At 38.3% G+C, this 21,825-nt stretch overlaps 1 protein-coding gene across 10 annotated transcripts in view; it reads right to left on the reverse strand.

The window, feature by feature from the left end:
- Window positions 1–21,825, reverse strand: part of MTMR3 (myotubularin related protein 3) — an 86,896-nt gene that overhangs the window by 25,535 nt on the left and 39,536 nt on the right. For 9 of the 10 annotated variants that reach the window (XM_049804094.1, XM_049804093.1, XM_049804092.1 and 6 more), the window contains 5 exons: window positions 21,647–21,763; window positions 14,176–14,258; window positions 11,607–11,773; window positions 7,389–7,485; window positions 5,739–5,852 (listed from right to left, as the gene is read on the reverse strand). In XM_049804094.1, coding sequence (XP_049660051.1) covers window positions 5,739–5,852; window positions 7,389–7,485; window positions 11,607–11,773; window positions 14,176–14,258; window positions 21,647–21,763 — 578 coding nt within the window. Of the gene's footprint in view, window positions 1–5,738; window positions 5,853–7,388; window positions 7,486–7,584; window positions 8,417–11,606; window positions 11,774–14,175; window positions 14,259–21,646; window positions 21,764–21,825 lie in introns of those variants that run through there. The other variant, XM_049804099.1, reaches the window with a different exon arrangement.

The following is a 21,825-nucleotide window of genomic DNA, read 5'->3' on the forward strand; positions in this document are numbered from 1 at the left end:
TTCACATCTCAGGACGCTAAACATCTGCAGTTTTACTCATTTTGAAGTTTGGTATTAGCATCTGTTAGAAAGGAGTGGCTCTGCCATTCCCTTTTCAGCTTCTCCTCTATTTGTGGGTTTTCTCCATCCTCTTCCTGACCCTCTTTGGGTAGTGCTTCATCTGCTGCCTCTCAAACACCTGTCATGTCTAGCAGAAGAGCACCAAGGAGTTGAAGAACAACAACAGTGGCTCTTCTATCTAAGCACCGGTGTGGTGCCAGGCTGGTAAATAACAAAGTCCACAAACAAGTAGATTTTGCTACAGACACCTAAGTAGCACCGAAAAAGGAAATACTGCTCATTAAGAGAATATTTTTCTTCTAAAATGTGATATAAATTGCAAGCACTCTATATACAGATGAAACTTCAGAGGACTGGCAAATGGAATACAGAGATAAGTCTATCAATAAAAAAATGTCAGGGAGATAACTGACGAATGACCCAACTTGAACGTCGCTATCTTCTTCTGGGGAGCGACATTTAAAAAAATCAGATTTTTTTTTTTAAAGTGTCTGAAGAGTTAGTAGTTATTTTCTTAAATTTGACCTAGCTTCTTGTACTACACATAAAGGACAGATTTGAAATAATTAAAACGTATCCAACCATTGCAAACATACTCTGAAAAGGATTTAAAAACTCTCCCCTATAATCTATTACAAAAAAGAGTACTGAAACATATTATCACTGTAATTTCACTTATTGCCTCCATGCTGGCACATCCCACTGCTGCCACAGAAATGTAATTTCCCCTTCACTGAAGTGTTTACATCTGGCATTAACAATGTTCACCTTGACCTTCCCTTCCTTGACCCTGAATTCAGAGGGCCTCAGCCACAGCAGGAAAGGAAGCCCAGCTGCTGGTATGAAATGCTGCAGGTGGAGTGGCCAAAGGCAGCAACACAGCAAGTCAACAACACTGAGGAATGGGACACCTAGAAATGTTTACTCCCTGCCTCATGATCTTACCGCTTATCCACACACTGCTGTTCTCTATTGAAATGGCCTGCAGATAAACATCCCTGTTTATCTGGGCAAAGGTGCCTCTAGGCAATGCTGTTCTTGCTCAGGAGTCCCACCAGAACCCTGTATTTATAAAGCATGCACGTGCCAACTACGGTTCCTATATGTTATGACACAGCAAAAGATTTTAGAGTCTTCCTGCAACCAAACTGGCTGTCTCAGCTTCATGTCGACCAAGAGTTGTTTAATTCCTTCTGAGGCAGCTGCACAGAATGGTGAGGGTTAGCTGACTCTTTATGCAAATTTAACACAGTCAACTTGGACAGCCCTGAGCAGGAAGAAAACCCACCCAAACCTATAAATCTTTACCTTTTTTCATTTTACCACTAATAAATATTTATGGCGGAGTAACAAGCTGGTTTAGAATTTGTCAGAGCTGTCAAGCCTCCATCAGGTGCTGAGCAGCACTACCTCTGCAGCGTCACTGCAGGGCACAGCAGCAGACGGCAGCGGCTGCCTCGTGCTACTCACGCAAAAGCAACACTTACATCGGGTTAAGGCTCCTTGTTGCAAAAACTTAGTTACAAAACAGGTTGTGATACAGTATTTTAAGGATTTTTCATAGTTTTTTTGTAATTGTTTCATGTAAAAATCCTTCACTGAGAGGAAGCAACTGACAGCCCGCATTAACTGAACCAAAGGAAAAGCAATCCGAACGCCTCCGCACTTACACCAGGTGCCAGCCGCCTGCACGGCAAGGAAAACGTATTTCTGCTGAAATGAATAGCCTTCTAGAAACACCTCTATTGATATCAAATTAGTTCAGCAAAAAATACGTGTCAATCACTGAAAGGCCACTTAGTTCCCCACTACGCTTGCACACATAACAAAAGAAAATAAAACATTACTATACATGTAAGAAATCTATTTTGAACACTCAGATAAGCTCATTTATTTTTCCATATATTCTCCAAGATTTCATTACTACTTGCCTGTGGAATCATTTTCATAGGTTCATAAACAGTTATATTTTAATCTCCAGGTTCTTGCCTCCCATTTATACTACAATAAAGATTAGGCCAAAAGTTGAGTTCATTGATAGCTGTGAAGCCCTAACACTCCTAAGCCTGCATAAATATGCAATGTTCAGATGTACTAGCAGAAATCAGCAAACAATTCTATTTACGGTAATGTTGGAGGTCTGAGGAATCACACACATTCCAACCAGGCTGGCCATGGGAACAAAAAATAGCAAATAGTTTAAGTGTGATTCCAAGGTCCCTAGAGATAGAGCTGGGGATAAGATGGTGTCACTTAGATCTCGGTAACAAAAAAATATTAAAAAATTAAAGCAAACCCTCCACTGCAAATTTCCTAACCCTCTAGAGACAAAGCAACATGCAGCCTCCCTACAGAAACTAAATAGCAAATCACCATTAGATAACTACAAAGCCCTTTATAAAGCATTGTATAACTATGATGTATGGTACACCTCTGCACATGCTTAATCTTCCTTGTGTTCAAGCAACCTTTTGAGTACAACAATAAATCCACCAAGACCTTGTAACTACAAAGACAGGGAGGACTAATGAAGGTTTGAATAGCTCCCTCCATAGCATTACTTAACTACTAGTACTTGCAACTGAAAAAATACATTGCTGCAATTGACAAATGTAATTCAGCAAGTACGGTACACAGCCATTTTCTGTTTACCTTTGCTTCCTGTGCTGGCAGAAATGCCGCCTGCATGGGTAATCACCTGCAACACAAGTAATTTCCAGGTAGGTTCTCATGAGTTTAGGACACTGTTTACACCATGTATGAAGTCCTCTCTATCTTCTTTCCACAAAATCCAAAAAGGCTTCTCCCTAACATTGATCTTCCAGGACCAAAACAGGTAAACTACAAAAACCAGGTTACAGGCCAGATTTAGCTACATAAATATGTGTCTAGATTTTTAAAAACTATAAATGCTGAGAAAAACTGCAGAAAATGGGTGTGAGGTTTTTCTAGAAATCTGATCATAAACTAGAAGCAACACTCCTGACAGCCCAATCTCAACTGAGTATTTCTGAAGCTTGCCTCTGAACTCAGCCCATTCAGCTTTTCAGCCTCTGCATACTGTCATAGCTCTTGAATGCTTCACAAGAGCAGACAATGAGTTTTGTGTTGCCAAGTGTCTGTGCCTCTGGTCTCTCTCTGTCCCAGTGTTCAGTATCTGAGACAAGTTATTGGACGAATTTTAAAAAACCATTATTCCTTTTTTCCCCCTGTGGTAAAGCAAAAAGAGCAGATTTTTTAAATGTGATCAATAATGAAACTAATAGTCCCCAAATCACCTTCAACAGATAAAAAATGCTGAATGAGCTGTTGTCCCTTACTCCTCCAAAAGTAAGAAAAAGGCTATTTTTATAGCAACATATATAAAGAGAAAACTATCCATGGATTTCCAATCATACGGATCATCAACCACTAGCTGATGTGAGTTCTATTAGAGCGCAGAATGATGAACGGGATGTCTTGAAAAAAATCTATTACTAAATGTCAAGGTAAGGAAAAAAAGAAATCAAAAAAGAGAAAACTTTTCTCCCACTGATTTTAAGATTACAAATGAAAAACTATGTGGTAATTTAGCATACCTAGTCTCATCAGAACTGCAGAAAATAGAATGCCAGGGATTAAACAATTTCAGTCTATCAGCTCTCTGGAACATTTAAATCACTCTCCCACAAATCCCCCAGAATACAAGCTGTACCCAAGAATGCAAAGAAAGTGAATTCTTTCTCCTGTATAGTGATGAAAGAAGGAGGGATGCTTCCCTGTGTTAAGTATGCTTGCAGGTGACATGTCCCCCAATTATGTGACACCTGCATAAAAGGCACAAAGTGGCCTGAAATGCAGTGTTCAAAGTTGAACACAAAAGCATATAAAATTACACTATTCTCTTTTATACATATATAAAAAATACATACTTATATATACTACCAAAATATTAAAATACCTTAAGTCTTAAAAAATTAGCAGATGCTGGAAAGCATTTTTCTCCCCTCACAGTTGAAAAGAGGATAGAGCAATTCCTTAACATTCAGAAAGAGACTATGCTAACCCCTTTATTATTTGGAAGAAAAAGGAGAAAAGATAGGCAGATTTAAAGATAAGGTCTGCTGCCACAAGCTAATTTGTTCTCCTTTCATAGGACAAGAACTCTTAAACTAGGTAAATAATGTTTTGTAGCCCACTCTAACTCTCGTACACTTGCTCCTGTGACCCAGGGCGTATGAATTTGTCAAAGTTACTGTTCTCTAAATTTAGCTTGCCACTAGAAGAACAGCTTTTCCTTTCTGTCTGTTTAGAAGGAACGGCTGGCTAGGCAGTCTTAATGAAATTATCAGTATTCATTATCTTTTTAATCCCTTTGTCATCTGATTTTTTTAAAGATACTTTAAACATTTATAGGAGGATAACTACACCAGGAAAGTGGCCACAGTATTAAATGACAGGTTCCAGAATATATGAAAAAAGACAGACGCTGAAATATATTTCTTACTGAAGAAGCTGCCAAAAAACAGCATCTCAGAAAAGCAATTTTGTTATGAAGAATTGCTGGACTCAATCTAAGGAAGAGACTGTCTGATTAAAACTATCTAAAATATGTAGATAGAGCTAACACGTACATTCTTTTGTAATTTGGGTTTTATATCTCCCTTAAATAATTCTGGTATTGGTCCTTGTTTATACTGCAGTCTGAGTATTAGCTAGATAAGAATTAGAGAAAAACCAAAGGAATACCTAGCCAAGATGCCATTTATCATTTCTTCAGCCATGTTGACATCTTCATGTTACATTTTTTTCAATTCCATATTAAAAAATTAAAATCAATATTAACTGAGGTGACCGCCCTAGGAATGACTTGCAGGAGATGCAAATGCTGCGTGCTCTTACAAGATGTGTTTGGAATTAAAAGATACAAACCATTATTCCCACTCAGAGTGAATGTGTACTAAGTCTGCCTTACCTCATTTATGGCTTGACAAGGGCCAAAATATGCTGCTATCCTACATATTCTTGGAGTTTTGAATAGGTATAAACCAATACATAGATAGGTAGCAAATGTGGAGACAAAGACCCCAAGCTATCAGGCTTAACAAGTCATACTTTGCTATCAGTTAAAGGTCTGAACGTTTTCTCATGTGAGGAGTCCCCTGTCATCCTTGTTTGATACCTAAACCCTTAGGGTGGTTTGTGGGTTTGTGTTTTGTTCCGAGGTCCTGTTCGCTACACCGCTTCTGGGATCCTTCTGGAGTGGAACAGCAGGACCTCACCCCAGAGAGAGTCCCAGGATAGATCAGCTTGGTTGGGTACCACTCCACCAGGCAGCACAGAGGGGACTGTGCCAGGTTTTGTTGTCTCTTCCCATCCTCGTTCTCCAATGCTACCCTAGCAGGTCCTGGGTCTTCACAGCATCCCTCCACATCATGTTATACATGCAAAAACACAGCAAGATGCAAAGCCAGACCTCTCTTCACTTTGAATAAATTATAAAAATATTTTTTTTAAATACCTTTAACACTTCTGCTAAAGTCCATCAGGCTCAGAGAGGGGACATCTGGGGCCCAGAGGAGCCTGAACACCTTTCATTACAAGCCAAGATTCCCAGTTACAACTTATTTCAGCTTTTATTTGCTAGAACACCTCATTTACAGGCTGGGGAAAAACTGTTCCACCTGCAAGAGCCTCACCTGTACACAACAGCAGGGATACGCTTCCAGGACCGAAAGCTTGCCACACTCTCTAGCTCTTTATCCGTGATCCAGGCAGGAACTATGATTTCCTGGGGGTAACTACCACAGAGCCTGTGAGAAAAGTGGTGCAAAGGATTGAAAATAAGCAATACAAAGCAGTTACACACCTCCCAGACAACACACACAAATAATCAGCATAAGCAACCTGACAGCTATTCATCTCAGCAAACTGCCCTTTTGTTGATTCCTGTTTCATTGCATGTTAATAAACTCCTCCTTTGCATATACAAAACATTGAGGAGCATAAATGCACTTCAGAATTAGAAGATTCAAGCTGGTGTTTTCCCAGGAAATTCACATGCAAGCGATTTTTAACTGCAGCTGCTGAAATAAACTGGACCACAGAAAAGAAATCCCACGTCTCCCCATCCTAAAGAATTAGCCACTCGATTTCTGGGTGACAGAACACAGAAGCAGAGCCACCCTGGGCTACTAGATTCAAGACAGAAAACTTGTCTAAGTGTGGAAAAAGTACACTGGCTAATCAACCCTTGCTGAGGCAGGAATCCGAGTGCACTGGCTTATGTTTGACTGGCTAACTGGAACTTTCTTCTACTAGATGCACCTCCTACTCCACAATTTAATTAATGAAGCCATGACTGCCAACGAGAACAGTGCAAGCAGTCAGTAGTGACTGCAATATATTGCTGAATCAAACTAGTTCATCCTCAGTCCATCCCCTTAAAGAGATGCATTTACTGCACAAGAAGTACAGACAGGAAGACATGTCAAAGACCATTCTATTCAGGAACATGTATCAATCATCTTGAAAAAATGCTATTTTCTCAAGTGCTGGCCCCAAGAAAGAAAGGAGTAGTTTATGTCACTCTGCTTCCATATGACATAGAAAGGTTTTTTTGCCTTTTTCATTATTAAATATGTAAGGAATAGCTATTTTTTCTTCCCTAGATTTTTAGGGACCAAGACAGATATTATTCTTGCAGTGAGACCAACTAACAGCTGCAAGTCATTATCCTGCAAAGACAGAGCAATGAAACATGTTTCATCAAAATGTTACTGCTGGTTTTGCTCTGATTTGCATTAGGGTTCAGTCAGTATACTCTGTCCTACCAACCATGAATGGAGGACCACCTTTCTCTGCTCCAGCAGCTAGAGAATACTTGTCTATGCTTTCAGGACCACCAAAAGTCTTTTCTCTTATTTTCAGGATCTACAAGCTTAACTCTTCCAAACCAACCTTTTTTTTTTTTTTAATATAAGTCTTTGTCGTAACTTAAGACAATAAGACACAATAAAAAAAATGTTTTTTCCGAAGTTCAATCAAACTCTACTCTCTGCTCACTTAAGGCTTCCCTTTCCTCCATTAGAATGCTTATTCTCTAAAAAGTCCTCCAGCAAGCACATCAAAATCTGGCATTTCTAAACCTATAAAAATTGTAGCAGCTAATAAAATATTAAATAATTATTTAAATGCACCTTTTTTCTATAAAACAACAAAAAAATCATAATTCTAGTTGTCCCTTATTAGGATCTGTAGAACTTGGAAAAAGTTCCAGTAATCTGCTATAACAAAATTGGTGTTTTGAGATACCACTTGGCTATAAATCAGCAGCCCACATAACTTACTTGTACTTCTCATTAATGTTGGAAATCCTCCAGGCATTGTTCATATCAAAACCCATCCGCTCCACTTCATTTTTAAACCTTGAAGTTACATGTTCTCCTGGGTATCAAAAGCAGAGAGAAAAAAATAAATGCAAAATAAGAAGATTCCTATCTTTCAAAATAGTTAAGAGAAAAACACTACTGCACTCATACCTACTAAAAACTGGAAAGAGAAAGGAATAGTCTAAAAACACCATCTACATTTCACAAGCCTATTTTGAAAATCTGTATCAGGAGAACCACAGCTTGTACTGATGGCTCTCTCTGGTCAACTCTCCAGAAACGTTGAAGTCCATCAAGAACTTTTTCTCTGAAATGACCAGCTTCTGTAAATTCATATAAGAAACAATAACACTGCAGATTGGAACCAAGCACATCAGCAAAAGCAATTTAGATCCATCAGCAGTCTTAGTGGGAAAATGCTAGTAGCTTTTCTTTTCCGAAGTTCAGAAGAATATTGTATCAATGAGAAGAACATAAAGCTCTGGTCTGACTGATACGTGAAGGGGCAATACACGGAACATGGTCTGAAACTTGGGCAATGTGCTGGTTTTGGCTGGGGTAGAGTTCATTTTCTTCACAGTAGCTAGTACCGGGCTGTTTTGGATTGGTGCTGGGACCAGTGTTGATAATACAGGGATGTTTTTCTTACTGCTGAGCAGTGCTTACACAGAGTCAAGAGCAGCAAGGTGAGGTGCTCCTCACCCCACCCCACCAGCGAGTCAGCTGGGGGTGCACAAGAAGCTGTGGGGGGACACAACCAGGACAGCTGACCCCAACCGACCCAAGGAATATTCCATACCATATGATGACATGCTCAGCATACAAAGCTGGGGTTAAAGCACATTTAGCATGCATTTTCAGCCACAGGTTTCCTGTATGACTGTAGGCAAACCCTGTAATTTAAACTGCATCTCAGCTTTCCATCTGCAAATTGGACATTATTGCTCCATGAGTCATGCGGAGACAAGAAGATAAAGTGCATAAATGGTTGTTTGACAAATATCAGTCACAAGATCCTCACAAATTCCTGCATTAATATATTAAAGGAACTGGAATGAGCTCCATTTGTTTCCTAGACAGTTTTTTTAAAGTATCAAAATACAACTGAAAAATATATAATGGCAATAAAGAATTCTGATAGACAGAAAGACTAGAGACTAGAAGGTACTAAATCAACAAGACGACAATAACGTACAAAATTTCCAGGTTCACAGAGCTAAGAAATGTGATAAATTTTATGAGCATGTGAACAACACTAGACAAAATCATTCTGAAAGTCTGTCCATTGCTTGTCTCTTTAAATTACTGTATCATTAAATCATGAGGCAGAGCATCACCCAACAGGGGAAAACAAAATCTGTTGAAAAATTAATGCTTTAAGTATTGTATCTTTCCAGTAGATATATCAGAAAATCTTTAGTCTTTCAATACCCGAGATATATGTAGATAGATATTTATCTCAAAGATGTAAATGTACATGTCTGAAAATTTTTTACATGACAGAACAATTAGAGATAAATATAGAGAAAGAGGTAAATTAAGAATATAGATAGCAGCCTAACTACAAGACTTAACTGTGAAAGAAAAGCTATAATGTTATTCATTCCTACAGATCAGATCATACACTGGAAATGATACTTTGCAGATCTAGACATGCTTTACAATATGGACAATGTGCAAGAGATCTGCATAATGAGATTATTTTTCACACACTTTTTGAAAGGTAAAATGTCAGAATGACACTGTGTGCAAATGGGTATTATTCACTCTTCAAGGTACATGGTGGTAAAATCTATGGACCTGACTGACCTTCATCACTTATTCCCTTTATATCATGTCACTGGTACAACAGTACCATAAAAAAAGAAATAGTTCTGCCTCCTGTCGTATGCATTTTCTGCAGAAGGCTAGTCTCAGTATAACATAGGCACTGTAGTTCTGCTCTACCTTCCCTATTGCCAGATCAATTAGACTGGAGCCTGCCAACAATTTCCCACTTCTCATGTGAACTCTGCACGAGCTTGAATTTATTATCTTCTAGCCACCTACTCAAATAGATCAGCTGCTTGAGTTCCTGTTTTACAAAAGCTGCATGGCTCCATAGAGATGGCAGCTCTGTAAGGAGCTCTTTGATCCTCTGTCAAGTGCAGAGGTGAAACCAAGACAATACATTCCAGACAGACAACAACCTCTGTGATGTTCCTCCTTAGCAGTGACTTTCTAAAAAAAAAAAAACCCACACAAAAAAACCACAACCACCAAAAACCTTTTATTGGAACTGCAGCATGCTCTTGCAGCACTGAGGATGGGCTTTGTTATCAGCTGCTTTGAGGAATGGTCATTAAAACTTGTGATACATCGAGAATACTGGAAATGTACCAAATCAATGCTGCATACTGTAGTGTGTTTTAAAAGAAACAAAACCATATGAAAATGAAATATTCTGTTTGATTTCTCCTTCTTAATTTTTCAGCTACTGTGCATGTTGTGAACTCATAGATTTTCCTTGGAGAAATGAAACCCTAGCCTTAACATGTTGTCTGTTCCTCCCGAAATGCTGGTACTTTAAGAGGCATTTTGAGCCAAGATGGTAAAATTTTAGAAGCATCCCAATCAACTCTCCAAACCAGGGAAACAGCTAGCTATACATTTTGTGGACTTGTGCCTTCTGACTATAAAAGCGGATCTTGTGAGCCACAGTTCTTACATCCCATTACATAGATTGATAACAATTTAAATTTTTTTTTGCCCAGAAGTTGATACTTAAATAGATTTTGAAGCAATTTAGTATTTTTGTCCATATCTACCAAATATTGGGCTCCCTGGATGTAAAAAATAAATTACAATGTCTTGGGATTAACTTCTTCAATTACATTCCCATAGATTTATTTCAATTGTAATTCAGCTCTTAGAGAATATCTACCTCCAGAAATAAGCAAGCTACAGGGAAGAAAAAGTTACTACGTTAAAGAAAATGATTTAATAGACACACCTACAAGAAAAAAAAATTGATTGCTAAAAGTTAATAAAAAGGTAAATGCTGCTTCCTATCCTAACCTAGTGTTAGGTTGAAGCCTGCCTGTTTTAATGAGAAGGACTACAAGGAGACTTGGCAAGCCATCTCCACATCTGCTATCTTCAAGTTCCTGAATTTAATTAGGAGGGAAAAAGCCCTGAGTTTAAATTCTGCTCTGAGGATTTTTTTGCCTTTTCTTCAGTACCTGCTAACATGAAGTGGTAAAGTGCACAAACAGGAACCAAAACCAAGGAGCACCTCCTCCCACTTGTGTACTACCTGTTAACTGCTCTTCCTCAGGCACCAAAGAGATTATAGTCTTTGCTCAGCCTCACAGCAGCTTCAGTAATAAGGATAGAATCACACTAACATTCCTCAACCTGATAATTGGGACAACTTTCTCAGATATGCGAACTGCAAGCAAAGAGAGCCTCAGATTGGAGAGGGCCTGGAACTCAGACTTCCTTATATTCAAGCAAGTGCTGTAAGCACCAGCATCCCAATTTTAGCTTTTATTTACTTGTGGGATCCTAAAACTGTCCAGCAAGGATGGTATTTCACTAAAATAGGTTGCTGTCTTGCAGCTGTGAATGAACCTCAGGAGCAGCTCACAGGCTTCCTTCTCCTTCACCTCCTGCTCCTCAACATACACATTGAAGACCACTGCTCCAGGCAATTACAAAATATGTGGGCGCAATCAATAGAAAGTGTTTTGGATTGAAAGTTGCTGCCATGGTGGGCAAAACGTTATTAGTATTACACACTACTAACTAAATCAAATCCACTGCAATAATTTCCTCAGGATATTCAGGTACTGCTTTGCATATTGATCCCAAAGTAGCTATGGTAGGAGCTAACCTCTCCTTTGTTCCAACAGAACAGAACTCAGACTGTGCGGCAGACATGCAAGCCATTAAAGGACACCTCACTGTAAGTGAGGGTATACTATACCTACATAATTACCACATGCTGTATAGTCACCAGCTAGTGAAGAACTGCAAGAACCTATGTACAAAAAAGTCCATACTGGAATTTTCCAGGTTCAGTTTACAACAGCACAGACTGAATTTGTTTAACTTTTTTTGAAAGTTCTGGATTTCAACAAACAGGCAGTTACTAGTCAATGCATTTGTGATGATCCCCAAAGTATTGCCACATACCTGGCCGACACAAATCCCCGTGCTGTTCCTTTTCACTAGCATATACCTCCATACACCAAGCATGATAGGCAAATGAGAAAAGGTCTTCTATCTTTGAAGGAGGGCGGATGGCATTGTTCAGTCGCTTAAGCCAATCTTGACACTGCTCAAAAGTAGAAAACTGACACCTGTCCCAGAAATAAACATTTATCTATTAATTTTCAGTAGAATATTCTAGACTGTAAGATCTGACAGGCTGACTATGAAAACACCTGTGAAAGCAAAAAGTAAGAACAAACATCTTATTGATAACTTAGTTCTGCTTCTATGTACATTCTAATTGATACTAAAAATGAAACCTTTGGATATTAGTAAAGAAATACACACTTAGGCAGTCAAAATAAACTGTAAGCAGGAAAGCAGTGTTCTGTGATTGTGAATAAACCAGCAGTATGCCCTACTGGCCATGAATGAAGGAGACATTTATGCATATGTTTACTATAAAACCTAGGACAATATCACTGAGTTCAGTCTGCAACTTTCACACAAAGACAGGAATGTGTTACAGCAACTTGCTGACTGGCGGTCTCAGATGGAAACTCACAAAACCATCACACACACATTATAATCTATGCATCGTACTCCCATAAACACGAACACATTTTTCAACAGACATAGGATAAATATCCATTTGATTAATATACTTAATTTGAGAATAGTGTGGACAAACTCCAGTATCTGAAATCTTACATTATTCCCTTATCTCACACGCTAAGATTCTCTTTCTGGCCTTGGTGGGAAGCACAAACAACGTTTTTAAAACTAAGCTTTGCCTAACGTTACAGACTAATGACAACAGCTAGCGAGAATATTCCCTGCACAGGAGAAACTAATCTTCAAAGCAGTATATTAAAATTATATTAGCTTGTCTTTTCAAAGAGGATTCCTAGACCCTTTAGAATAAAAGGTGGAAATAAGATCAGTGATTTATTTTGCTCTGACAGATTTCTTCAAGATTTTATAGTTATAAAATATTCACCAAGTATTTACATTCAGCTCAGTCTATTCTACTGCATTAATGGTTAATGATAGCATCTGCATTCTCTAAGGGCAGCATTTATTCCCCTTACCTGCAAATATCTAAAAGTCAGTCAGTGGAAGAAAAAAGACATGTCCAACTCATGAAACATGTCTAAATAGCTGCAAGGAACTGCAGCCTGGAGGTGTTTATTTCCCATCACTGACTATAAAGCAAGCCGAGACTACTGGCTTAGACTGGATAATTCTCTATTAGATATCCATTGTCAGACAAGATACATCTCACCCTAAAGATCCCATTTGCTTTCTAAATTCTTTTAAAGTTAGTGTTGCAAATAACAAAAACTACCTTCACTTGAGCCCTATTACTCAAAACACACACTACTTTGTTCATGAAAAAGAACGTGAACATGTTCTAAATCTGGTATCCCAGCCCCATACTTCATGATCTTCCAACAGCCAGTGCACCAAGTACTGATTCTTGAAGATGCAATTTTGAAGGAAAATTCATAAGGAAGGGCATAAATACAAATAATTTGCATTCATTCTACAATTGAAGAGAAATAACAAATTAATGTAGAGCGGAAGGGTGACTTTTTCAAATGTCAAGAGCTACAAGTTAAGAGGAAGTTAAATATTTAATTCAAATTAAACTAAATATTACCTCTAAAGTAAAATCAGTCCTCATCAAAATACAGCATTTCAGGAAGCAGCTAGCCTGTTAAACATTCCGAGTGCTCAGATATGACTGGAGCTCATTTCATTATACAAAAGGTACTGCCAGCAAACATTTAATCAAAAAGAAATGTTCCTTTCTTGTTAATTAAAGTTTATAGATCAAAATTTATTTCTGCAGCAGCAAAGTAGGAAATAGCTGTAGCTCAGGCTCAGTAGCTCAAATACTGCTTGGGCAGACTCTGAAGTTTACTGAAGGACAAATAAATACTCCCTTCTACATGATGCTATCTACTGAGTTACAGAGTAGGTTGCAGACCCGGCTTTACCTTATTCCCTCACTTTCTTTTCCAATAGGCTATGTCTTAAGGATACCAACTGTACCCTCACAGCTGTTAAAAACGCAGGGTGGCTGATGCTATGCAGACTGAAGGTTTCAAGTAGAACTGAACAAGCCCATACCATAACCCTCAAAACCCCAAATCTTGATTAAACACTTTTCCGAGAAGCATGTATTTCAGTGGTTTTATCTAGTTCTGTACCTTATAACTAATTGAAGCAATACACTATAACTGATTGTAAGGCAGGGAAAATGCAGTGAGACTAAAATTAATTTCAGAATAAAATCAAGAGCAGCCATTTAGGGTCAGACCAAGATTTGCTGCTATACTGTATCACAGCAAGCAAAAATGCAGACCCTCTTGCTCCCATCCTCTTTACCAAAATGCCCAGCTATCATATGCAAAATCAGACAAAAGAAAGTCTTTTGAAGAAAAGCAAGTCCAGTAAGAAAAAACATCTCCTTAAAATGTCACAGCTGTCCACAGCATGTGGAAAGCAAAGTTACCCCCCCATTCAACATTCACCCTATTCCTACCTTATAACCTTGCAGTCTTTGCAAGTCAAATGAAGTTGAAATATATCACGGCACTCCACACTTTCTATAAGCTGCAATGGAACCTGCAATTAAAAAGATTATATAATTTTATTTCAAACAGCACCAACACTGTAATTTCTTTGCATATCTCACAAGGATTTATTACAGGACCACATGGAATCTGAAAAGAGAGAGAAAACCAAAGAAAACTAAGTATAACTACTTCAATAGCTCTGAAGTATGGTACCATGTATCAGTAGTTTCAGCTCCATTGCTGTACAGTCCAAAAACCTTGAGGGCTCACATGAAAACAGCTGAGAAGACTGCAGCGCTGGTGACAAAAGTGAAGGCAGGAAAAGCAGCAGGAACCCATAAGCTCATCTCTCATGGAAGCATGTTTCTCTCTTATAGGTCCAAATTCAGGGATCTTGGGAATACAATTTTAGCTGTTGGTGTCAAAAATGAACTGCGAAGCAAGATTCCCCTAACAAACTCCTGCAGTCTAGATGCTCATTACATAGAAATATCCCATATTTCCTCTTCAGGGAAAAACCATTTGGCCTGTTTAGATCAACACTCATGACCAAAGCAGCCATAGTTACAGTAATAATGCTGAATCATTCGTTATTAAAGGTGTAGCTATATGCACTTATGTTTTATGGCACATGTAATTAGCAGAAGCTTGATCAGGCAAAACATGTTAAGTACATGCAAGTACCTTTAAAGATAAGAAGAAGCCACAAGATGAAAATATTAGTTTTCATTAATATTTTTGGACCTTTACCCGAGACAGACAAATGTACATTATTGTCTTAAACGAATAAAAGTTAGTATTCAACTATCTCATACGTAAATGTCTAAATTCCAGGCACAGAGAATTTAGCTAATACCGATAATAAACAAAGTGTAAAACTGTCTGAATTGTTTATGAGATTATATTGAACATTACACAAGGCAACAAAACCTCTGCCATCAAGATCCTTCAATACAAAGGCTATCAGCGAAACATTCAAATACTCTGTTATCTTCTTTGCCATCAGAGGAGTATGATCCAGCAGTTTAAGTTCTGGCTTGGGGTTTACAAGATGTGGCTCTAACACCCTGCTCTGCCAGTGCCTTTCCATATGACTCTGAGCAAGCCACTGAAGGTCATCTCCAGTCAAGGATCCGGGGGGTGAGAAATCAAGACAGCTTCTAGTCATGCACCACAAAGCTTAAAAAGTACCTGATTTCAGTGAAATGAAAAAAGGAAATAGAACTAAAAACAGTAGGCAAGGGAAAGAGATCTCTCAAACACAAACCACAAGAAACCTTACTCTGAGCATGAAGATGCCTAGAGAAAGCTAATGGTAAATGCTGTGCCCCAGGAGAGATCAAAACTCTCACGTCTTTTGGGAAGGCAGGCACACAGCCCACAGCTGCACCTCATGTCTCCCTGCCAACTCAAAAGTCAGAGTCCAGAGTCCTCTTCTAAATGCAAAAGTTCAAATAATAGCCCAGAGCTCACACTCCCCAAAATACAACAGGCAGGTATTGCCTTATTACTCACCCTTTATCTTTGCCCTTGTCAGACCACAACCAAGAAGCAGTGCTGGACTCTTCTTAGTTGGAGAAAGTACTAACTTTCATCTCCCATGACCAGCAAGGCTGGTACAGGTAAGTTATTTTTTGTTCCTTTTGTTGTAACTGGGCCATTGAAGAACAAAAAAATTCATGCACAAGGAGACTAGATGAGTTGGTGTCTGACTTGACAGCACAGCAGTTTGGGTATTCAAATAAAGCTGGAACTTGAATTTTGATCCATGCTTTCAGTATTATTACTGGTTTAAGATGTGTGATAGTCTAATATAAATTATGTAACTAGCAACATGAAGGGGCATGTGAAATGAGGATTCCCTCCTGTGAGATAAGCCCCCCCCATTTATTTGCCATACTTAAGCTCAAACTGACTGCAGAGTCACCTGCAGAGAGTAAGTACAGTGAAGATGCTGATAGATACCAATGTAACAGAGTATTTACAAGCATTACAGACAAGATCTGTAAGATCTGCTAAAGTTAATCGTTTTAACTGCTAATTTCTTCCACCCCTTCTCCTACTTGCTTCTAGTCTGCAAGGTAAATAAATTGTTGTGATAGTTTTGTCTAATAAATTTAAGGTACTGGAACAAACCTCAGACTGCACAATCTTCCATTCTTCCCCACTGGACAGCCTCACATACACACATTACTTAAATCTAGCATTGGCTTACATGGCACCAACATGGAAAGTAAGGTACCCTTCCCCAACTAAATGAGTAAAGACTCTAGAAGACTTGCTCTTTTAGTCAAATGCTGCTTTGTCTGTTAATTATTTCTTTTCAAGCCCTCTTTTATTGCATTTTTTCCCATGTCCATCTTCATTTAAGCAGTTCTTCACCTTACTCCCTCCTCTTAGCAGTCTGGTTCTGGCTCCTCTTCCTCCTGTCTACACTCCAATGACATACTAAGTATTCTTCTACTCCTGCATTATTTTTAATTTCCTTCTTTCAAAGTCACTCTTTGTTCTATGACCTTTCAATTTGCCCTCTGCTTGACAGTCTACATGCAGCTCACCATTTATTTCCTTAGAATCTGCCAGTTTTTTCTTCAGGGCAACCTTCATATCAATCTTTTTAATTTTCTTTTCCGGTCATAAAAATCTGTCCTCTGATCCTCTCATATTTTCAATCTCCTTCCTGTCCATTATTCTCCTCCCAGTAAAATTCTGTAAAATTATCTGCCTTCATTGCCCGTTCTTTACCACTGATAACCTTCCATTTTCATTATGTTTTTCAGGTTGATGCATGTGGCAAGTCAGAAGCCCAGTGCAGTTAGCTTACTCCTGAAAGAGCCATCAATTCTATGTGCAGGCACTTCACCATATAATAATGGCTATCGAAATAAAGCAGTGGAGAAGCAATCATTTTTGCTTTTAGAAGAAAAAACATGCATTGTTATCCAAGGCCAATCATAACGCATTATAGATAGTACTAGAGCATTGTACTCTTGCAGTATCTGTCTCTTGACCATCTCCTTTAAAATTACCTCGTTTTAAACAATAGCAACGTTTTACAACTCAAAACTTTTTCTTTTTGAAATTTTTTTCTTTTTAATTACTTTAACTACTGGAAATGTCTGTTATCTAACAGCAGTACAAGATATATTTAGATAAATATACCTTTGTAGTTAGAAAAAGCACAAGTTACATTTACACTGTTTAAACAACCCACTCCATGGCTCAATCCTTGACCACAAAGCCAACCGGTATGCAGCTGACCATGGCCAGGCTGCTATAAGCCAGTCCCTTCATGAGTGACTACACTATATACTCTACTCTGTATACACCATTTGGCCTGAGGCTCCCCAGGATACCATGTGGCACCCAGAGGCCATAAGCTGTAATTAGTACTTTCTTCTTGTTTTCCCAGTTCAAAGCCTAAAATAATGTCAGGACTATGTCACAGACTGGTTACTTTAAACAGCACGAGGCCACGGCTACATGCTGTATGTCCTGAAGCACGGTATAATATGACATATGGAGGAACTGAGGATGCAAGGTTAGCTCAGAAGATCTTCCAGGACTCTCCCAGGTGGAGGGAGTCAAATCCTTCCAGGTGTGATCTTGTTCATATAACCTACAAGCAGTACCCGAGGCAAATTTGCTTTTAATTACAACTAATTACACTTAAGTTCTGTCTTGGGGGCAATCATTCAGTGCCCCCTCTGCTTTCACAACTGACACGCATTCAGTGCGAACAATCAGAGGATCAGGGCCTGAGAACAAAACAAGGACTAAGCTCCTGTTCAGCACAGATGAACCACAACTGCACTACATATGTAAGGAAGATACCAAACCAACCATTTTCCCATTAAAGGCCAAGCAAAGGCAAGCTCATACTAAAACTCAATCACCAAGACTGAAAGTTTCCCTCGTCTCGCCAGTATGACTTTTTCCACTGTGTCCAAAATCTACTATTTGAAAGAGGCTACATACAAGTTCATGGTTTCATAAACTACACTCAAATTTTAGTTCTCCCATAAAGGCAATTAGCTTACAGGGAGAAAATGATTAGACAGAAACACTCACCAGCTGCAAAGTTTGAAATTTTCTTAAGGAAAGTCAATCAATGGAGATCAGCCTGGGAACCAAACTTCCCGTGTCCACTGAGATATCACTGTTGAGTCTGTATTTTCATCCCATGGATAAATATAAGTCAACACTTTTGAATGTCATAATCCCTCCAATTTATGCACAGTCTACTGGATCTTTTGTTTTTGCATTTAGAACACCATGTTCCTATTACTACGCTGATCTAGGAAATTATCCATGGCAAAGATTTATGCATACAGCCATTTTCTGCAGTGTTGTAATCTGAGCATTATCAACTTCCAAATGTATTTCTTATCAAGCACAGGTGCAGCAAGTGATCTGGCAGCATTGTGCTACTTACTGAGGTTTCACAAGCATCATTTTGAGAGACAGTCTATTGAATTGTAAACAAAAAGAGAACAGTGAGGTAAAAAACACCCCAAAGACAGGAATCCATTTTTAGCTGGATTCCATTTCCTTAAGTTGCCCTTACTAAAGGGCAAGTAGTTGACATGCATACTGCTTTCTCTGGAGGACCATTTCTACCATGAGAATATCCTACCTACTTCAAGAGGAGATGCTTGCATTAACAGCCACACATTCAGACACAGGGAATTCTTTTTACAAGTACTATAACAGATATTTGCTAAGAATCCTCTCACGCAGAAGTACTTCTCCCTGCTGAGGTGACAAGGTTGTTAGTGTGGCTGGCCTTTGTCAGGATAGCAATTCTTATGAAAATCATTACAAATAAAAAACCCACAACTCCTAACATTAGTGAACTTTTATACATTTTTTAAAAGGTCCTCTTACAGGTGGTTTCTGAACAACTCTAGCAACATAAAAACAGTAGGAAAGAATCAAGATGAACACTATCAAAAAGTACTCAGTGAAAATTTAGTTTAGAAAATCACCATCTGCTCAATAAAGTTGACCATCAATAACCAAAGTGATTATTACTGCAAAATTTAACAATTTAAGTATGATTCCTAATTATTGCAAGTATCTTTTACACTTACAGGTATTCAAAATCCTGTCTGCCTTGGATGACAGTAGAGTTCATACTAAGTTATTAGTGATGATCGTATATAGTTACAGAAGAATAATCTATATTCTGCTCTACCTCATACACTACCCAATTGAATCTTTCTGGTTAATGATGACATATGAAGCAGGACTAACAACCTTGGAGATATCAGATGAAGTGAGAGGGCAGAATACTGGATATAAAAGTTAGGCAAGCAAAATTAATAGTATAATATTGACAAACTTTTACAGACTCTTTCCTGAACACAAACAAAGGATACTAAAGAAAACATCAATTTTTGTTACTGCTCAAAAATATTAAATTGAAAATTCTTGAAAATTAATATCTTCAATTATCCTAAGGACAGAGATGACAGTAAGTGCAGTACATGCATTAGTGGCTTCTCTAATAAAGTAACTCTCTAACTTCCTGGCATTCCTGAGAAGAAACTCGTGATTTCTAGGGCTATTCTTGTTTCTCATGTCTCAGCTCCTTGGTTTTAAATATTCAGTCCTTTGTTTTGTCAATTCTAGTTGCCGATTTCATACAACATTCAGAGTCTGAATTAAAAAAAAAATCTAACAGTAATACAATATAGATTTATTGTAGCAGGTCCCTTGGCAGAATTCAGACCTAGAATTCATCACAAAGCATCAAAGGAGTCCTATAAAACACATGCCTCGTAACACATCTTCTCTCTGCTGCCAGCAGCATGTAGAGATGCATCTGGCTGGACTGCACTTGAGGCATCCCAGCACCTACCTGACCCTTGGCTACCATTCTGATACACGGTGGCACCTACAGCTTAACTTTTAAGTCTCAAATTATACTTCAGAATTGACTACAGAGTAACAGAAGTGAAAAGTTATACTACCTCTGCATATACACATACTTGTATCACCTCCTTTGTATGGTCAGCAGTGGAAGCTAATTGCCCTTAAATTGCTAATTAAATTTTTGTCATCATAAATTTTTTTGCAATCATTTTGAGTAATTGCCATGTTCAGAAATAATAGCCTTATTTGCTGAAAAAACCCACATCATCATGAATTTTAGTACTTTAATGCTGCACACAGATGTTCACCAGCCTAGCAGACATGCCTATTCAGCCTACTAACTTGATAATTCATGAACTAAAGTAGTACTTACAGTGATTAATAACTATGACACAGGCATATTTCAAAGTCTGTAGATAAAATAGCTATATGATTAGAGACAACATAAACCAGTAAAGACTGTTTCAGTTAGTATTACACAGTTAATTTGGTTCTGGCACAAAACAATAAAAAAACAACTTAAATTTAATTAAATCAGGTGCACAGGAGATCTCGCTGATATTCCAGACCACTGTATCACATGTGTCTCAGTCACATATGTGTTTGGACACTTGTCAATTCTTATATTTTGTTTCCCTTACTTTTTTCAGCTTTGGAATAACATGCAGTCTTCGTGGTTTACTCTTAACTCACCACTGCATAGCTCAGGATTTATGACTGACATGAGTAAACTGTGAACAACTAGCCAGGGTCAGGACTTGTCTTGAAATAAGGAGACTGGTAAAAAACCCCATCACCAGGAGAAAAAACCCAACAAACAAACCACCTCAATTCTTTGGATTTTATTTTACTGGTTTCATTACACATATCCACAAAAAAATATTTCTGTGCCATGTATAACGTCCTATCAAATTCTGTGTGGTTCAGAAATGGTATTACAACTAGTAAGACTAGTATATGTCAGCATTATACTACTGCAAAGGATTGTACAATGCCCATTTATGTCTATGATCAAAAGTAACTGGATATGTAACAATTTTGAAGAATGCATACTTAAAGTAAAGCTCTTAAAGAAATGCATAAGCATCTGAAGATGAGGTCCAATTCACAGATCTCTTACGTCAATGACTGTACTCATCCTATCCAACTTCAGGTATGTAACTACAATAGCTGGACCTACTTCCACCTTTTGAAGCTCCAAACAAGGCTCAAACCTAGCTTAGGTGCTCCAGACAGCCCTTTGGAAGACCTTTTATTTCTCTACTGAGTATATACAGAGCTCGGGGAGAAAAACGGCTAACACAGCCAGCTGTAAAGAGAACATAAAGTTGAACAATGCAAAGTTTCTGTACAAAGCCTGATTTTCAGAGGTGCTGAGTCACCTTTTGATGCCTAAATACATATCTGTTCTCCCTGAAAAATGTGATTTGAACATCATAAAGAGATTTTTCATTAGCACTAACCTGAAAAGGCAGGATCACTGTACTTTTATCCTAAATTCTCTTATTTGGATTGAGTTCAGAATACCTGTATTACCATAGCAGCATGAATAATACTTACATTCACAACAGACTCCTTGAATTTGATGTGAAGCCTGTAATTAGAAAGTGCAATGATGGCATCCTCTGCTCGTCCTACATACTCCGTACTCTCACCATGAAGTTCGATGAATGGGACCTTCAGAATGGGAAGGAAAAAATCTTTCAGAAACTATTTACCAAAAATATGTACCTCCTGTA

The sequence above is a fragment of the Accipiter gentilis genome, chromosome 7 (assembly GCF_929443795.1).
Source record: "Accipiter gentilis chromosome 7, bAccGen1.1, whole genome shotgun sequence".
In the NCBI taxonomy this organism is placed as follows: Eukaryota; Metazoa; Chordata; class Aves; order Accipitriformes; family Accipitridae; genus Astur; species Astur gentilis.